The following is a 16,535-nucleotide window of genomic DNA, read 5'->3' as shown; positions in this document are numbered from 1 at the left end:
TCAAATGGTCTCAGGTTTTATTTTTAGTTTGAGAGATGAACTTCAGATTCGCATTGTCCGCATTTTAGTTAACACAGCAATTTGCATCCGGTATGTATGAATTACACATCATGAAAACGCAGACAAAACAGGCCAGAGTCCGCTTCTATGAATATTCTGCACGACCGACCCGACCCGACCTATGACCCCATCGGTCAACCACTGAACCGATTGTGCTCACCTTCGAACTTAACTACTCATTTACCCCCACACAACATGTGTACCAATAGAATGAGTTTACAGAGAGTTATTGCCTGTAGGTGAGATGAGAATTGCTAAACTTTTAGATTGCAGTGCATTGAGGAAATGCACATTGTTTGTATTTCTTATCTTATATATGTATACTAATTGTAATAGTGGAGGCGTGCAATGGTGAACGGGTTAAATGTATTGTCATGCAAATTGATTCAGGTGATTTAGCCCCAAGGAATAATATCCTTTCAATCAGTTATTAGTGCGACTACTTATATTAGTGGTTTGTACACTTTGTACACATGTAAGAATCAAGCTGTCTGTGTGTCTGTGTATACACTTTGAATGTGCATTTGAAAGACTCGTTGATTTGTCTAGTCTCTAGAGGCAGAGTGTGCCTATGAACTGTAGTTAATATCACATAATACCTTTAACACATTTATGTACATTCACTATTTAAGTTACATTTTGGGTAATTAAAGTTGTATTTCTCATGACTAATTTACAATCATATGTCCATAAACAACACAATTTAGTCGGAGTCAGTTGCATAAGGTTGTTGATACTTTGAGAAAATACAAAACTTTACAAAATATTTGTGCTTGAATTCCTCTTGTAACAAGTGTTGTATTTGTCTCAGATGAGTTCGTGACCGGAAAGCTGGCTTCGTCAAGGAGTCTGCCTGCGGATCCTGTTGATTCAGATTCAGCTGAATTACCTGGAAAAGTGTCAGAATTAAAATCAGCCATTCAGTGCCAAGAAAATGAGGTGGGGAGTAAGGGGACGGGTTGCGATTTTTATCCAGCCAAGCCAAAAAAGCTGGATTTAAGTTCGTCTGGAATCTCAAAGAAAGCGGCGGATATCATCAACTCAATTCGACAATCCTCATCATCGTCTTCCATTTCAGAGTCCGCACTGCTGGGTTCTGGAAAATCGTCATCGAGGTTCGATAATTGCAAAGAATTCCTGAAGCGATCCGACGCACCAACAGCATTCGATGTTTCTTCAACTTCAAAACAACCTAAAAAATTTCCAACGAGCAAAAGTATATCAAATTTGGGGTCGATACGGGTGGAAAGTAAAGAAACGTTGACAGAAATTCATAGTGGGAGGGTTAACTTAAAAAACAATAGTGTTTGTGCGGGGACTGACACAGACGAACATTTTGACGACGAAGTAGAAATCGTTTCATTATTGGAAGAACAAATACCCAAGTATAAATTAAGGGCTGATACCATTACTCAATTTACAGGTAAGAAGCTTTTGTAATTCACACCTCTTTCCTGCGTAATTAATTCCTGACATGATAAATCATAAGCATGTATGATGATGTATACCATCAAAATTTATTCATGTTGTATTTCGAGACAAATTGTACATTTTTCCACTTGCTGACGTTTAATTGAATCTCTTCTTGTGTTACAGGATATCAAAACCAAGACTTTGTTGGGGGTAAGTGCGCTTAGTAAAAATAATAATGTTCGTATTGACTCAAAAACAATATTATTGCAAATATCATTTCTGAAACGATAAACGATTTGGTTAATACATTAGACAAACTTCATGTAATTTATCGGGAAAAATGAGACTAATTATTTTTTTCAGCATCTGATCATCCCTTTGTTGGGATCCCATACCCAGCTCTCAAGGATTACAGTCCTGTAACTCCTGAACAAGCGTACCTCACATTAGGTTATTTTTGTAAGTTTGTTTCAGTTACTTTTTTGAACCATCTTTGTATACTCTTCTCCTTGGATGTTTACCTGAGCTCATCAGTTGAGTAGAATCTATACGTGTGTTAATCTTTGCGAAAAAGTTTTTTTTAAGATCCAGTTTTGCGTATTGCAAATTTTCTCGCGGAGTGAGAATGACCTCATTCCGTTCCGGCGAAGAACGGAATTGTGGTTATTGGCATTCAGTTTTTTCAGTTGGCCAAAATCCAAAAAGTTGGATTTGTGCATATGTGTATGTACATATGACTTATTTGTGCTGAATAATTCCATTGACATAAGGATCTCAATTATCTGAAACGGCTGACTTTGGAGTTAATTTATAAAAGTGGTGAAGGTTAAAGCTCATCAATCAATATATAAGTGGGGTGTATAACAGTCAGGTGCTATAATTAAGTCAAGTATTCAATGAAGCTCCTGGGATGAGAATAGCCTCATCATAAATCCGATTATTAATTATTTTATTATATTTCCGTGTTTTCCGAGAACAGCTAATGACATTTTAATTGACTTTATAGTAAAATATGCCCAAGTCTCTTTGACTGGGTATTAAGGAAAATTATTTCTATCAGTTGCGCATCGTCTTTTGCAATACTTCAAACTCCTAAAACATACATACGGTGATTTGGTGTGAATAGTTTAAATAGCCTCTGGTGATTAATTTATTTGGTATACATTATGGCTAATCCTGGGGAGATTGGCAATTTAAATATTACCATACAATGTGTGTGCTGTTACTCATTTTGTTGTGATATGTGCCTAACCGTGTACAAAATTTGAATGCCTGTACTCTGAAAGAGGATCTGGATAATAATTTTAAATATCGAAGCAGGATATATGCAGTGTTAAACAAAGTATTGGAGGTTCTTACTTGTTCAACCGTTTCTATTGTTCTTGGCATGTCATTATACATATGACCTTACACTCTACAAGATACTGACGCTTTCTAAAACCACCTAATTAATAGGTAGAGCATTATCATTATAATTTTTCTGGACTACGCTAAAGCATATTGTGCATATGTACATTTCAGTGACTGAGGATCAGCAAGCATTCATCACATGTTTTTATTAACACATTAGCTATAGTTTCTCGAAGCATTTGTATTAAATAACTATAAGACTAGTGTCCACCAGTTTTTCTCACCATTTAAAGTTCACATTTAAAATTCATGGTGACCGACCATTAAGTAGTCAGTCAGCCACCTCGTTAAAAGCAAAACTACAAAATTTTGAGTTTATTTTAATGAATCTATTATCCATTTTATTATACAATCCTTTTGTGAATTCTACTGGTTCATGCAATTTAGTCTGTATATGCACAAGGAATTTACCAGTTTTTTGATAATTTCTGCAGGCTAAAGAAATGTGTCATCGTCACATCATTGTGAACAGCTTCTGCAACTGCATTTATACATATACTTTATATAGATAGACCTGTTTCCACTGTGACGGTCTACGATCTGGAGTATTGTACATATATTTAGTGTCCCATAAAACATTATGCGCGTATATGTACATATCAGATACTACATGAGAGATGAGGATGAGAACATCATCAGCATAACCAGAACGACAGCGATGCATTGATCGATAAATGAGAAAGGTTACGACTACACTATATCTCATGATGTTCAAGCTGCATTTTAGTTTTAGCAAGTGGCAAATTACGCATGATTATCATTTACAGCATATCTCATCTTTTATGCCAACCTGGACTTGTTCAAGTTTAGCCTTGTGACTCGTCTAATGAGTTACTGGCTCATTTTATTCAGATAATTCCGCTTCGAAATTACAAACTAGTAATCTTATATTCTTCTTAAAATAGTAAGTGGACAGTGGTGAAATAAAATTAGTCGGCCGGTATTAATACCAACTTTGTCTCAGATCGTTGTTATTCAGATCAGTAACTTTTTTACCCTCAAAGGAATAATATTTGTGTTTCGTTTAGTGAAGCCCCCTGTTGTGTCCTTTAACATCTCTTTTGCAATAATGACCTGTTTGAGATACATGCAGTTCTGGAGATCAATAGCCAGCATTAGTTTTGTTTGAGCACACGCCTAATCATGCTAATCGATCAAGTCAACATTGACCAAACCCTCACGAAAAGTTCCAAAAAAGTTTTCTTCATGTCTGAAACACAAAATAAATTGGAGTCCCACTTTGTTGAAGTACAGAATAGGGCAAGTTATTTGAGTGTACTAATCAATCGTGTTTCCCTGTTTGCTCGAGTGTTTTTGCAACAGTCTTATCCAGTATTGTTATGCATGGAAACTGTAAAAATAATTTGCAAGATATTTATGTTATAAAGAATTTCATTTATATATCTATTGTAGTTATGCTAATATTATGGATGTTTAAGTTGCCAAGTATATACAAATAAATTTTTAGTTTTAATAAAAATTAATTTGCAAGCCGTATCCTTCAAAATTCAAAAGTGCTTTATAAATTCTCCATAATGATAGTAACGTTAGCTTGACAGTAGTCATTTAAACTCTTCACACCACGCCTATTTAATACCATCTACTCAGGAAGGACAGCGTTATGAACATAGAATGTGAAAATAGCGTCATTGATTTTTTAAAGACAGCAGCATCAACATACATATGACCTCATATAATTGAGCAAATATGGTCAACTCGAAACGTGTCCTATGTACTCATGAATTATCCAAATGCCTTGTGACACATTCTTTCGTGGTGTGATCCTTAAAACTGACAATCGTATCATATCAATTGAACCGCAAAGACTTTACATAATAATGAGCAACTTAAATCCGGGAGAAGAACAAATTTACTCTTCAGAAACTGGATACGACTTTACTAACAAATTGTTTAATCTCAATGCAGTATTGTCAGGGTCTCGCCTCAGTCAAATGACAAAAACATTTGATATTCCAACTTCCGGATATGAGGTACGTATGCTTTCATTACTTTATGCTTTCATTAAAATTTCACCCATACCAATATATCGAAATGGTGCCAACTATCTGAAAGTTTTTTTTATTAAAAGTTGAAATTTTGTAGAGGGGTTCCAAATGGGTTCCAATGAAAGAATATGAAGTTAAATTAGAATATTTAAGTAGTTATAAAGAAACCCAGTGTCAAACATAAATTTAGTGGTAAATAATCGAAAATATTGGTGCAAATAAAAACCACAAATTTAACTAGATACTCGGATAATTTTAATGGTTAATAACTGACAAAAGGGATTAGTAATAATACATGAGTCAAAAATCGTATCATTATTGATCAGACTGTCCGTTAACGATCAGTATGGCGTCACCTGAAATAATTAAAATAGATCTATTATTGTTAAAAACAACAATAGAAACTGAATACATACCATATTTAAGCACCAACTGCATGACTTTCAACGGGGTAAGAAGCATTGGTCCTGTCGTCCTTAAGCTAGTACCCACTGCCCCTGCACCCTTCTGACCGCGATCCAGTGATTTCCTGGGTTGTAGATAAATCCAAGGGATATATCCAAATCGAAATCCGCTGCACGTCTTGACACTTGATACTGAGCGTATAGTAGTGCCTGTTCCAAGACAGTGACATTATAGTCACCATCTTTGTTTCCGTATGCACCTTGATCCAACTGCAAATAATTAGTTACCAATATTTAGCAGATAAATCTTAATCAAGATATATCTTTAAAATATTATATACCTCCCCCGTGTTTACCCGTCTTCTCTCCTCCTCTTCCAAATTGGCCACGATTTCCTGAAAAAATTCCATCGCGTACAAAGGACCTCGTAGAGTGAAATTATTGACGGCGTTGATTCCACAGCTATTATGATTCTGATTTTGCTGAAATATAGTAATAAAAATGTGATCAGTTACTGGTGTAAATATCTAGTTCGATTTGATTTTACCTGTTGGAATGGCAGATACGATGGGAAAAGGTTGGCCCACATCGTGGGGGTGGGAACGGCTGGGCTGGTGGATTTATCCGGAATGGATGTATCTTCGACTTCTTCCTCATCGTCGAACACATCGTCCAAGTCCGTGTCAGATTTCTCTTCGTCCATCTTGTCGAGGATAACTTCAGTGATCAAATTTGGATCCGGATGTATCATGGCGGAGAACGGCTGACCAGGGTAGGAATGGTCAGTTGGGCATGGGACAGATGGATCCTGGAGAAAGTGGAATGGACGACGAGATGTTGTGGAGGCCATTGCGCGGATGTGGCGACGGATCTGTGGGTTGGAATCCATGAAGATGTCCATTTCCGCATGTCTATTCGCCCTGCAGTACTTCAACTTCCCCACTTGGGAATTTTGTGTTGTGTGGTTACGGGGGTTAATCCAGCTGAGATACGCCTGAATAATTATAGTAATGATTAGATACATCCAAATAAATCGGATAAATCAAACGTTACTTACTATTGCTGCTGCCTCCAATTCCGCAATCCCGACCCTTGCCGCCTTTCGAGTGGGGTAGTTGACCTCCTCAGTGTGGAGAAGGAAGGCACGACACTTCTTGGTGTTTAGTTCTCGTCGAATAGACGACCTCATCTCTGAGTTGAAAATGTAGGTCGATGGCTTTGGGCGTCTGTAAGAACAAAATGGGATTAGTTAATAAATAATAATAATGATACATTAATTGTTACTTACCTGCCATTCCGCCCCACGTAGAGCTGAACAGAGATGGTCTCATCGTCTTCGTGGTCTCGAAGAAAATTATAAATCTCATGTCCCAACTCGGTAGAATCCGACTTGATATGAAGCAACAATTCTTCAGGAATGATTACGACAAAGTAGACGTAGCGTCTGCGTGTACCGGTTCGTCCATCTCTCGCCTTGTCCAAATTCTTAAAGTGCTCGTTCAGTTCTTCATCTGCCTCCTCATCTGCCAAAGCATCCACCGAATTGAGATGAATCCTGGGAGGATTAATCCTGAACGGAGTTATTCTCCACAGAACCGTTCGGGGGCTGTAATTTACAGAGGTAAAAGAAATGATTAGATTAGTAATTGTAAAATAATTACGAAATCTGAATATGGATTAATTACATGGGTCGGGTTTGGTGAGTCAACCATTCACGCACCATTTCCGGTACTTGAGCATTCCAGCGCTGGCTATAAGATAAATCATATTATATGATACGTCACAATAAATAAAGATGAATGAATTACCTTTCCGCAATATGTTTAATCCATCCTGATTTGGAGTAGCAGATTCGACTATTCTTGTAACGAAATAAATCCATGCCGGATCTCTCACTCTCCTCATGATCGTATCGTAATTCATACGACGACCCATTTACGTTGATATAGGAGATGTCCTCGGGGGCAAGGTTGGTAATTCGTTGACGATTCCTTGTCCTTGTACCAGCTTGCCAACTATAAACAGGTGACAATTAATATGTTTGAAGATTCATCATTGAATGATATATCTTACGATGATCGCATAATGCAGATAAGACCTTCCTTGGTTCTGGGGATGATTTCATTGCTCCCTTTAGTCACGTACATTCTTCTATACTTGCCTCGTACTTTTCTGGTGGACATCCCCTGCTTCTTCACCTCATAACGATGTCCATCCACCTCAATCTCATTTTCCGTTTCCGAGTCGGGGGATAGAACTGGACTGGGCGATCGAGGAGCCATTTCTGGGGGTATCATCCCGTACCTACATAATAATTATAAGTAATCTTCCTTCGGATTTATTATTTATGGTAATGTTTACGTTAGCTTCATGTTGTTCCACCATCCTTTTTCTGATCTTGCAGCAGAACTGGGAGCATTCACGTTCCAATACATTCGAGTTCCTTTCTTGGTAGCATGGCTAAATTTGAGATCCCTTTTGTGCGTCCTATATCGAATAGTTTTCCTTTCTGGAGATTCACCCTTCGACGGATTTGTCTGTTTCTTCTTCGCTGACCTGTAATTGACATATTAATTAGCGCCATACTATATCCTCATTGGATTAAGTAGTTGTACATTATTCTTACTTGGTGGTGGCAGACATTTTGAGGCCAGAGTATGGACTCTCCGGTAAGTCGATAGGGTTGGAGGCCACCGCAGCTGATCTCGTAACACGTCGAGTTGGTAGTGAGTTATCATCCACATCAGCAAAGTCACAATCCGAGGAGGATGACGACGACACTATCTTTTTTTGGACAGTTTTCTTCTTCTTCCTCAACCTGTAGTTTTATAATTATAGCATTGGACGCCACGTTTTATTTAATAAACAAATAAATAAGTAACCTACTTTTTCTTTCGGACTTTCTGAAAGTCCGAGTCGTCTAAATTGGATTTCTCAGATGAATCCGTCTGTATGACTCTTCGGCTTCGCTTTGTTCTACGGCTGGTCGACTGGACAGGGTCGTCGTCATCCGTGAGGGTTTCGCCGACCTTCTCCGACTCCTCTTCGGATGGGGGTGGTGATGGGAGGCGTGACATTTTTTAATTGGAACAATTGTTTAAAAAAAACAAGTTAGTTGCTCTTTCGAAAATAATCGAGCGTGTTCTCTTCTCTCTCTCCGTTAGGATTTAGAGAGTGTTAAGCAGTCGAGCAGGCGTGAACACAAGTTCAGTCTTGTTTTAAAGCCAAACGGCTTTCCGGTATCATCAGCATCCGTCCAGCATCCGTCTTGGATTTTGAGAATAATTTTCATAATTAAAATATGTTGTAACATTATACTGTTGATGGCTACACAATCAACGCATAATGTTACATAATAACATTTTTTATATTTTTTTTTTAAATTATAAGAAATATGATGTATTTTTTTGATGCCTTGCAGAAACTACTGGAAGAGGTAAGTGTCTTTCTTGTGAGAATCATAAAAAATAATTATTTATTATGCCAACCTATGGGTTTCTTTGCAATAACCATTACAATTTTACAATGAGCTTTCCGTCGGCATATTAGTTTACGCATGCAGACAAACACTGATTTTCTACATACATAAGAACCGCTATTGTATAGTTGCATATACAAATCGTAGTGGCAATTGGTTATTACATATTTTGTGGTCGGAATTTTTTATGATCTGAAAAATAACCGATTGGTATACTATTCCAATTTCATCAATGCAAGGCCTAGGTATGGTATTCATTCTGTCTTAATATGCATGTAGTTATTGTTATCCACGTCTGTGCAAATATTTATTGCTGATCATAAAATCAGGAAGGAGTTTTAATTTACAATAATTTCACTTGCAAATCTGTTCTGTTCATTCTGTAACGATCTTCGCAATTCATAACATGGATGCGAATAATAACTATGTATGTAGTTATCATTTCTTCAGGGTGGGGATTTATAAAACATTTTGCATTTAACTATGCATATATGTAGACTATCAGCGAGTGCAAAAAAACAATTATACACACTCGGTATTTTCGTTGCTAGTCATTACCCCCCATTACAATTTGTTTTCCTGCAACGACACATATACCTTTCTTTCTTTTACGCACTTTGGTGGATGTATTTGTTACTTTGTTAAACGCAGGATGAATTACATGTACGTATCGGGAGGACATAGTAATTCTTCTACGATATCCATTCTTGCTCTGTGCCTCATAATACGATGTGGATTATAATCTTCTCAGAACATTACAGTTTATGTAATTACTCATGTGAACTTTGCATAAACAAATCCAATATTAATAAGATAAGGTGCAAGCACTGTTTCTGTATTCGTGGAGAAAACTGGTTATAGCAGGGAAACCGGAAGAACGGGAATGTGCTCAACGGCACGTATTATTTACAACAAGCAAAGTTAAACATTCGTCAATCGTCATTGTTGGTTTTGTCTTGATTTAAATGCACTTCTTGTAAACTTCTTCTTCCACGAAACAAAATTGTCACAATTAGAACGTAAACAGTTGCTAAATACTCTATTTCTGCATACGAACCATGAATGCCATTGTTGAAATTAAAGAGGTGTTTCATTCAAGACAATCTAAAAGAAGCAATAAACTTTACATTTATTTACTGTTTCTCCAATTTCAGAAAGAAAAAGACTTGGAATTAGCCGCAAGAATTGGTCAGGTAAGCAGACAAACTTAACTATGGAACTGTTAGTAACGAGCATATAAACTAATTCAGCAGTATAATAAAGCGAGATTTTGTTGCAGCAATTGTTGGAGCAAAATCAATCGTTACGAGAGAAAGTTACATCGCTAGAAACCGAAAACAAGGAAAGCGTCGAATGCATCACACAGGTTGGTTCCCAGAAATGTTAACCAAAAAAATACGGTATCTAGTTTTTGATGAATTTTGCAAATGTGCATATGCATATGCCAATGTTCAATATCTACCGAGTAAACATTTGAAGACTATGTCCAGACACGTGGCAGCAATAACAAAATAAATTTTCCTTGCCCCTTTTAGTATTTTCTTTTTATAACTTTTTGCATTTACAATATAATGAGTAATGTTATTGACCACAATAATAGATACGTTTTCATATAGCAGGAACAAGTATTTTTCTTATTGGTGTGCTTTTAATATTTGCAGTTAAAATATGAACTGAACTTTAAAGCGCAACTCTTGGACACTCTTTACAATGACACAACGGATAGTGCGGAAACAAGTAAAGCAGGTCTGTTATTTATCACCATATAATTTTTCGAGCCTCTCTCTTGCTATAAAGTAAACACTATTTTTGAATCTCTTAGGGACACCTGTGGGGACTGGGGTTGCAACGGTGCTGGAACGCCGAATGCAATTACTTGAAGAAGAAAACAAGGCACTCAGGGCAGACGCTTGCCAGTTGGCAGAAGGCAAGTTATTATATTAATGTTATTATGTATATTGATGCTGTAATTATTTGTCCCGGCATGTTCTTTTTTAAATTGTATTAAAATGTATCTATGTATGTGTTGCTATTTATTATATTAGATGTGGAAAAGACTGAAGCACAAGAAAAGTATCTAGTAGAGGATGCGATATCCAGATTAAGTGAGCAGTTTATATTTTACGCGTATCACAGGAAATCTTTTAACTTCTATTTATTACTGTTTATGCAGCTGAATCGAATCGAACGCTATCAAAACTCAGTGATGATCTGGAAAGAAAGACAGAAGAAGTCAAGATTCAACAAGAAGAGTTAAATTGTCTAGAGGAGGAATTGAAAGCGTTTCAACAAGTAAATCGAGAACTTGTGGACGAGAATACCGAGCTAAGAAAGGTGGTTGAGGTGCTGTCAAGTAATCAGAACCAATTAGGAACTGAACTAATTGACCTAAAGGTCTGTGTTTATATCTCCACGTATTTACATGTATCTATGTATGTGCACTTGACTTATATTATGGATTTTATATATTATCCTTTTAATTGACCCTCAGGAAAACTATGTTGAGGTCGTGTCAATCTTAAAAGAAACTCAGGAGCAATTACGAGAAGCTCAACGACAAAAAGAGGAAGGAGCGGACGTAGTCACAGTGTTTGATTCTCTGGCCTATGAAATAGATTCTTCAGTAGCACGACATCGACGCTCGTCCGATTACTTCCGCCGAACTTTTGATACCGTTCGATGTGCCAATAGCAAATTGCCATTGACGTCAAGTAATTTTTCATTTAAAAATAAATCCCAGTTGGATTTACATTTTTAAAATTTCTGATTTGATTATTTCAATCTTAATTTTTTTAGGTGCGTTGATAACCACAGCTTCTTTTCTAGCATCTTCTGGGTTGCCTTCTCTGGATTCTTCTTCTTCACATGAACTGATGAATTCCAACTTTAACTCGCTGGTATTGGAATCCGGACTAGGTTCTTCTTTGTGCTATTCTCCAGGTAGTTCAACTCCAGGCGGAACATGGAGGTTGCCAGAAAAACTGCAAATTGTTAAACCGCTGGAAGGATCCTCGACGTTACAAGTCTGGAGTTCTTTGGCAACGCCACATTTGGGAAATTTATTAGACAAACGTCCCGGTGTGCAGACTAGAGTAGAGCGACCCGTTGAAGGAATTGGAGCAAATGTGAGTTGTAGTCTTGTAAATCATTGGCAAATTGTGCAGTGCAAATTATTTATGCATATTCATCTTTTACAAAACATTTATTTACCTTGTAGACAATTCTCGCGCTAACTTCAGAGCCTCATACACTTGGCACTCCAGCCGTATTTACGTTTGTTACCACATCATCAATCCGCGATAGTACAACCACGATATTCTCAACAAACATCTCTTCGAGAGCGTCAACATGTTCATTATCATCTGCACATTCTGAGTCGGATAGTCACAGTCCAATTCCATCTTTCTCGTCGAGTCGAGAGAAAAATGGTCACAAACCCGGCACGTCAGCTTCATTCTATGCGTCAGGAGATTATCTCAAAAGCTGCGAAACACCTCAAAATTCCCCCATGGAAGGAAACTCTAGACCATTATCCCCATCCTCCCATCATGGAGGGGGCGGAGACTTCGAGAGTAGTTCGAAAAATAAAACTATAAAAAGTACGTTATCTCATTCATTCAAAATTTTGTAACTATTCTTTGTCTGATATTATCCGTGAATGAACGTTTTCCCGTCTATTTTGTACATTTTTGGATTTTTTGGCGCAACATTTATTTTGCTTGTGTATTATTTTCAGCGCTTTACGCCGTTTATGACAGTTTATGCAATAAAATAGGAGGTTTAGGAAACCCTGCACGAACTCTTAACTCACGACTCGACTTTGCACCATCCTCCTCACCTCAGGTACACTAATCCCTTTAGGTATTTGCTTGTCAACTTTGGTTGTTTATCTGTCAACAGTAGTATTTCTCCACATTTAATCGCTTTACACATATACGATTTGTAAATAGTTCTATATAATTATTTGTCGATATCATTTCAGAAATATGATCTGACGACCAAACTCGGACGACTGGAGGTGTCTTTTGAAAGTAGTCGACTTCACGCTCCTCCGAAACCTGGTACTGGTGCATTAGAAAAAATACTTCTGGAACCTGACTAGTAGATTCATATTCAATTCCATAGACAGAATTATAATTCAGTAGATGCGGTGAAAATGTACTTAATGTCCAAATAATAATCCCATGTATGAAAATGTATGTATTTAAAGGAATGAACGGTAATATTTTTTCGTCAAATACTGCTATATTATGGAACGCAGAACAAACAAATCAAACACGGATGATGCGCTGTAGAAGTGTTAACTATGGCTAATAATGCCTGCTTAAATGTGATAAACTTACCTGTTGTACTTAAATACATTTAGAAAATCTAGAAGTTTCTGTTTCCTTATAGTTTGCTCCTAACCTACTACTCTTAAGTAAGTTCGACATACACAAGTACCACTTTTTTGATTAAAATGAATATCAAAACCATGATGCTATGTCTGATATCTGCTATCAATCAACTGCCATTTATATGTATGTATACCTGTTTTATTGCACAAGTTTTTAGTAAGGTGAACTGTGTAAACTGGCTAATTTAGTAGTTTACATAAGTTTAGTGATGATAATGAGTTGGTCTCAGTATTTCTTAGTATATTGTACGTTTATTATGGCATTTATCTTATTACAAATTTTGACCAGAAAACCAATCCATGTTGTTCTTTGATGAAAGTGAAATACAGTTGCAATAAACCATTAGTATTTGTCGTGCATTTGTAGCATGCATAAGAAGTTACCAGCTTAAAGATGGCTCAATTACACAAGTGCTTGTTACTGTTGTGTTGAAGAAATGCTTATATGTGTTGTTATAATTTTCTAGTCGTTTGTGAATGCGTATTGAGTATATACCAATTTAATATGTAGGTGCGACATAGAGGATTAAAATATTGTACTAGAATCTTGAAAGCACTTTTTTGGATTTCTTGAAATAATCAAAATACTTTAACTTTACGACTGACTGTGTGTTACAGTGTGCAATTGCATTGAAATTTGTATTCAAACTTGCGACGTATTCCTTTCATAATAAAATAATAGCATAGGGTTAGCAATTTATAGGACATATTTTCTTTCGCTTGTCAGTTTTGCTGGACATTACAAATGATAAGATGCGTGAATAAGTGTTTAAGAGCAAATTGAAATAAAATAAATTTAAAACATTGAGAAAAAGTTTTATTTGCGTATTTTAACTATTTTCTACTGTGGGGTACTCGTCAGAATATTTCATCCCAGAAATCCAACTCCAGATAATAGAATGCTCTACATATATCTGTAGGCTGGCTGTTGCATATTTATTGAAAACGACTCAAATATTTAAATCCAGTTTGGAACTAAAAATAAGTACATATTTAAATATCTACTGATACATTTAACACTCAACTTATAGTCTAATAAGTTAAAAACGAAATGGTTCATTATTTTTTATTTGAGTATATTTTACTGTATATAATTGCATGAAATGTATCCAGACGTATTTACATATATAAAGATGTGTGAAAGCATTTGCAGTCTGTCTGCAAATATTTTAAAATGTCTGTTTCAATACATTAATGCCGTAATTTTTAAATCATTAAAGTTCTCATAAACCACATTATCTTTCCCTCGATCATCAACCATTTAGCACCTTGACGTCAACTCCATAAATCTTGTTTGCACAAACTAACATAATTCATGGCCAATAAGCAATAGTATTTTGTCCACGAGAGGATAAGGGTGAAGTTCACGTTTGGAAGTACTGATACATTCGAGTCTATATGTCTTCATGAAACATTTACACTTCTTCCAAGCAAAATCAATCGTGCACTTTTTCAATTACGAAAATTGCAAGGTTGCAGAATTTGTTTATTGAGCACGACAATGATTGCAAAGGTTCGCACAAAAATGTCCTCGGGTGGCATTTTCGTATCCAGTCTGCAGTTCGACAATTTTTGAATGATTGAAATATCCAGTTTTAACGAACCCAAGCTTGTGGAACAGTTTTATTCAGCTATGACGGGGGCTTGACCAGCCAATCAATATACCTTAAAGCATGCAAACTCTGCAAGGGGTTGAATTATACGGTGAAAGTTCCCAGAAATTGCTATCCATGTGTTATTAACTTATGTCTGCCGGTCGTACATACGATTAAGGAATCTTATTGGCATCGTATTGGAGTCATTGGGGAGAAATATAACGTGATAAAATCCATTATGTTTTATCATTCTGAGGGGAAAGAGAACAATCTTAGCATGGCGGATATAGGCGTGTCGTGTACTTTGGGTAGTTCTGAAATATGTGTCGTTTCAACCAAAGCAATCACTTCAATTTTTGATCGTCTAATGTCTAACAAGGTGTTATAACTTCCGACTATTTTGGGAAAGAACATGTACATATGAACGTATTTATGATGATGAGTAGTGGTTGCGGCTGGTGAAAGAATAGCTAAATTTTTCTAAGCTTTGAAAAGTTGGTACTTTATGAACGTGTTCCTACTATCCGCCATGTGTCCTCGCATTATTCCACCCAAGACACTCAAAATTTGAAGGTTAGCAGATCAAATTTATTCAAAGGATTTGGACAAACACGAGTTTGCTTAAATGCATATGAATTTCACAAATTGTGTGGACCGGTCTTTCTGTATGTTTTTAAAATTCATATCTCACATATGCCTGCCGATTGATCAGCCAAGTCAACAAAGGAACTACTTAACTTTATTTTATGATCATTCTTGGAACTCATCCTCCGTCGGTTGAATCTGCTCCCTTTTATATGTGCATACGTACATATGTACATATGCATGTACACATATGCACATGGGTAGACATGAGATGTAGTATGTAAGATGTACGAAAGCGGACATGATCTCAGGTTGCTACGTCACGTAGGCTGGCTTCGTACAGAGTTGAAATATGGGATACAATATCATATCAATCTTGCATTTTATGTTCGGAAATTATATCTAAATATCGCAAAGCGTATTAAATACATTTAAACTAGAACATCAATTTTGTGTATGATTTAATATCAGTTTCATAAAGTTAAATTCATGGAGAAAATCATAAAACAACTTTGATAACTTTACAATCTCACATTTTTTCAACTCCAAACCGGATTTATCCACTATTACCTTGTGTCATAAGTTGACTATTGAGACTGGAAAGGAAACAAAAAAATGTGGTTCAGCTTCCAGTCGTCTGTCTTGGATGACATGGTCACCTTATTCAATATCACAACATACATATTTAGTGCACAAAGTTGATGAAAAGAAAAACTTGTTATGCTTAATTAAATGGAGGAAAACGGGCAACTCCAGCTAATAAAGTTGAAATGAAGAGTGGACGTAAAATGGCCATTGTTGTTTATTAATTCATGGCGTTGTTGTAGTCTTCTTTCGGTATATTGAGGTTGATAATATAGGTAAATACAGCGAGATAGATATATTATTATAAGGTAGTATAATACTGATTGTTAATGAATAGATTGGCACGTGCATATGTCTCCTCGTCGTTTAAACTTTTTTAATCAGTCATCCATCGCAGCAATATTTTAAAGTAAAGTCATAATGAGAATACCAAATCCACAACAAGAGAAAATTAAATAAATTACTTATTGAAAGTCAACATTATTATAGCTCTCTGGCTCTGCGGGTGACAGATGTGTGTATTAAATTATTATGCACCTAGTGTACATAAGGTTTTGTAATCTTTAGAACCACAAATTGTCCCGTCTTGCATACATAATGAAA

General features: G+C 36.3%; 1 protein-coding gene across 1 annotated transcript; it reads left to right on the top strand.

Moving 5' to 3' along the window:
• The first annotated feature begins 872 nt into the window (after nt 1-872).
• On the top strand, nt 873-13,981 carry LOC110849012 (trafficking kinesin-binding protein 1). The gene is made up of 15 exons (XM_035846696.1): nt 873-1,483; nt 1,657-1,683; nt 1,837-1,932; nt 4,810-4,874; nt 9,926-9,964; nt 10,051-10,137; nt 10,433-10,517; nt 10,594-10,698; nt 10,817-10,876; nt 10,945-11,165; nt 11,263-11,482; nt 11,568-11,896; nt 11,989-12,370; nt 12,508-12,614; nt 12,754-13,981. Exons 4-15 carry the CDS (start codon nt 4,836-4,838, stop codon nt 12,871-12,873), a joined length of 1,794 nt encoding a protein of 597 aa, XP_035702589.1. The 5' UTR covers nt 873-1,483; nt 1,657-1,683; nt 1,837-1,932; nt 4,810-4,835; the 3' UTR covers nt 12,874-13,981.
• The last annotated feature ends 2,554 nt before the right edge of the window (nt 13,982-16,535 follow it).

Source organism: Folsomia candida, unplaced genomic scaffold, assembly GCF_002217175.1.
Source record: "Folsomia candida strain VU population unplaced genomic scaffold, ASM221717v1 Fcan01_Sc001, whole genome shotgun sequence".
Taxonomy (NCBI): domain Eukaryota; kingdom Metazoa; phylum Arthropoda; class Collembola; order Entomobryomorpha; family Isotomidae; genus Folsomia; species Folsomia candida.
Note: the sequence above shows the minus strand (reverse complement) of the source record. Positions and strands in the feature narration are given on the sequence as shown.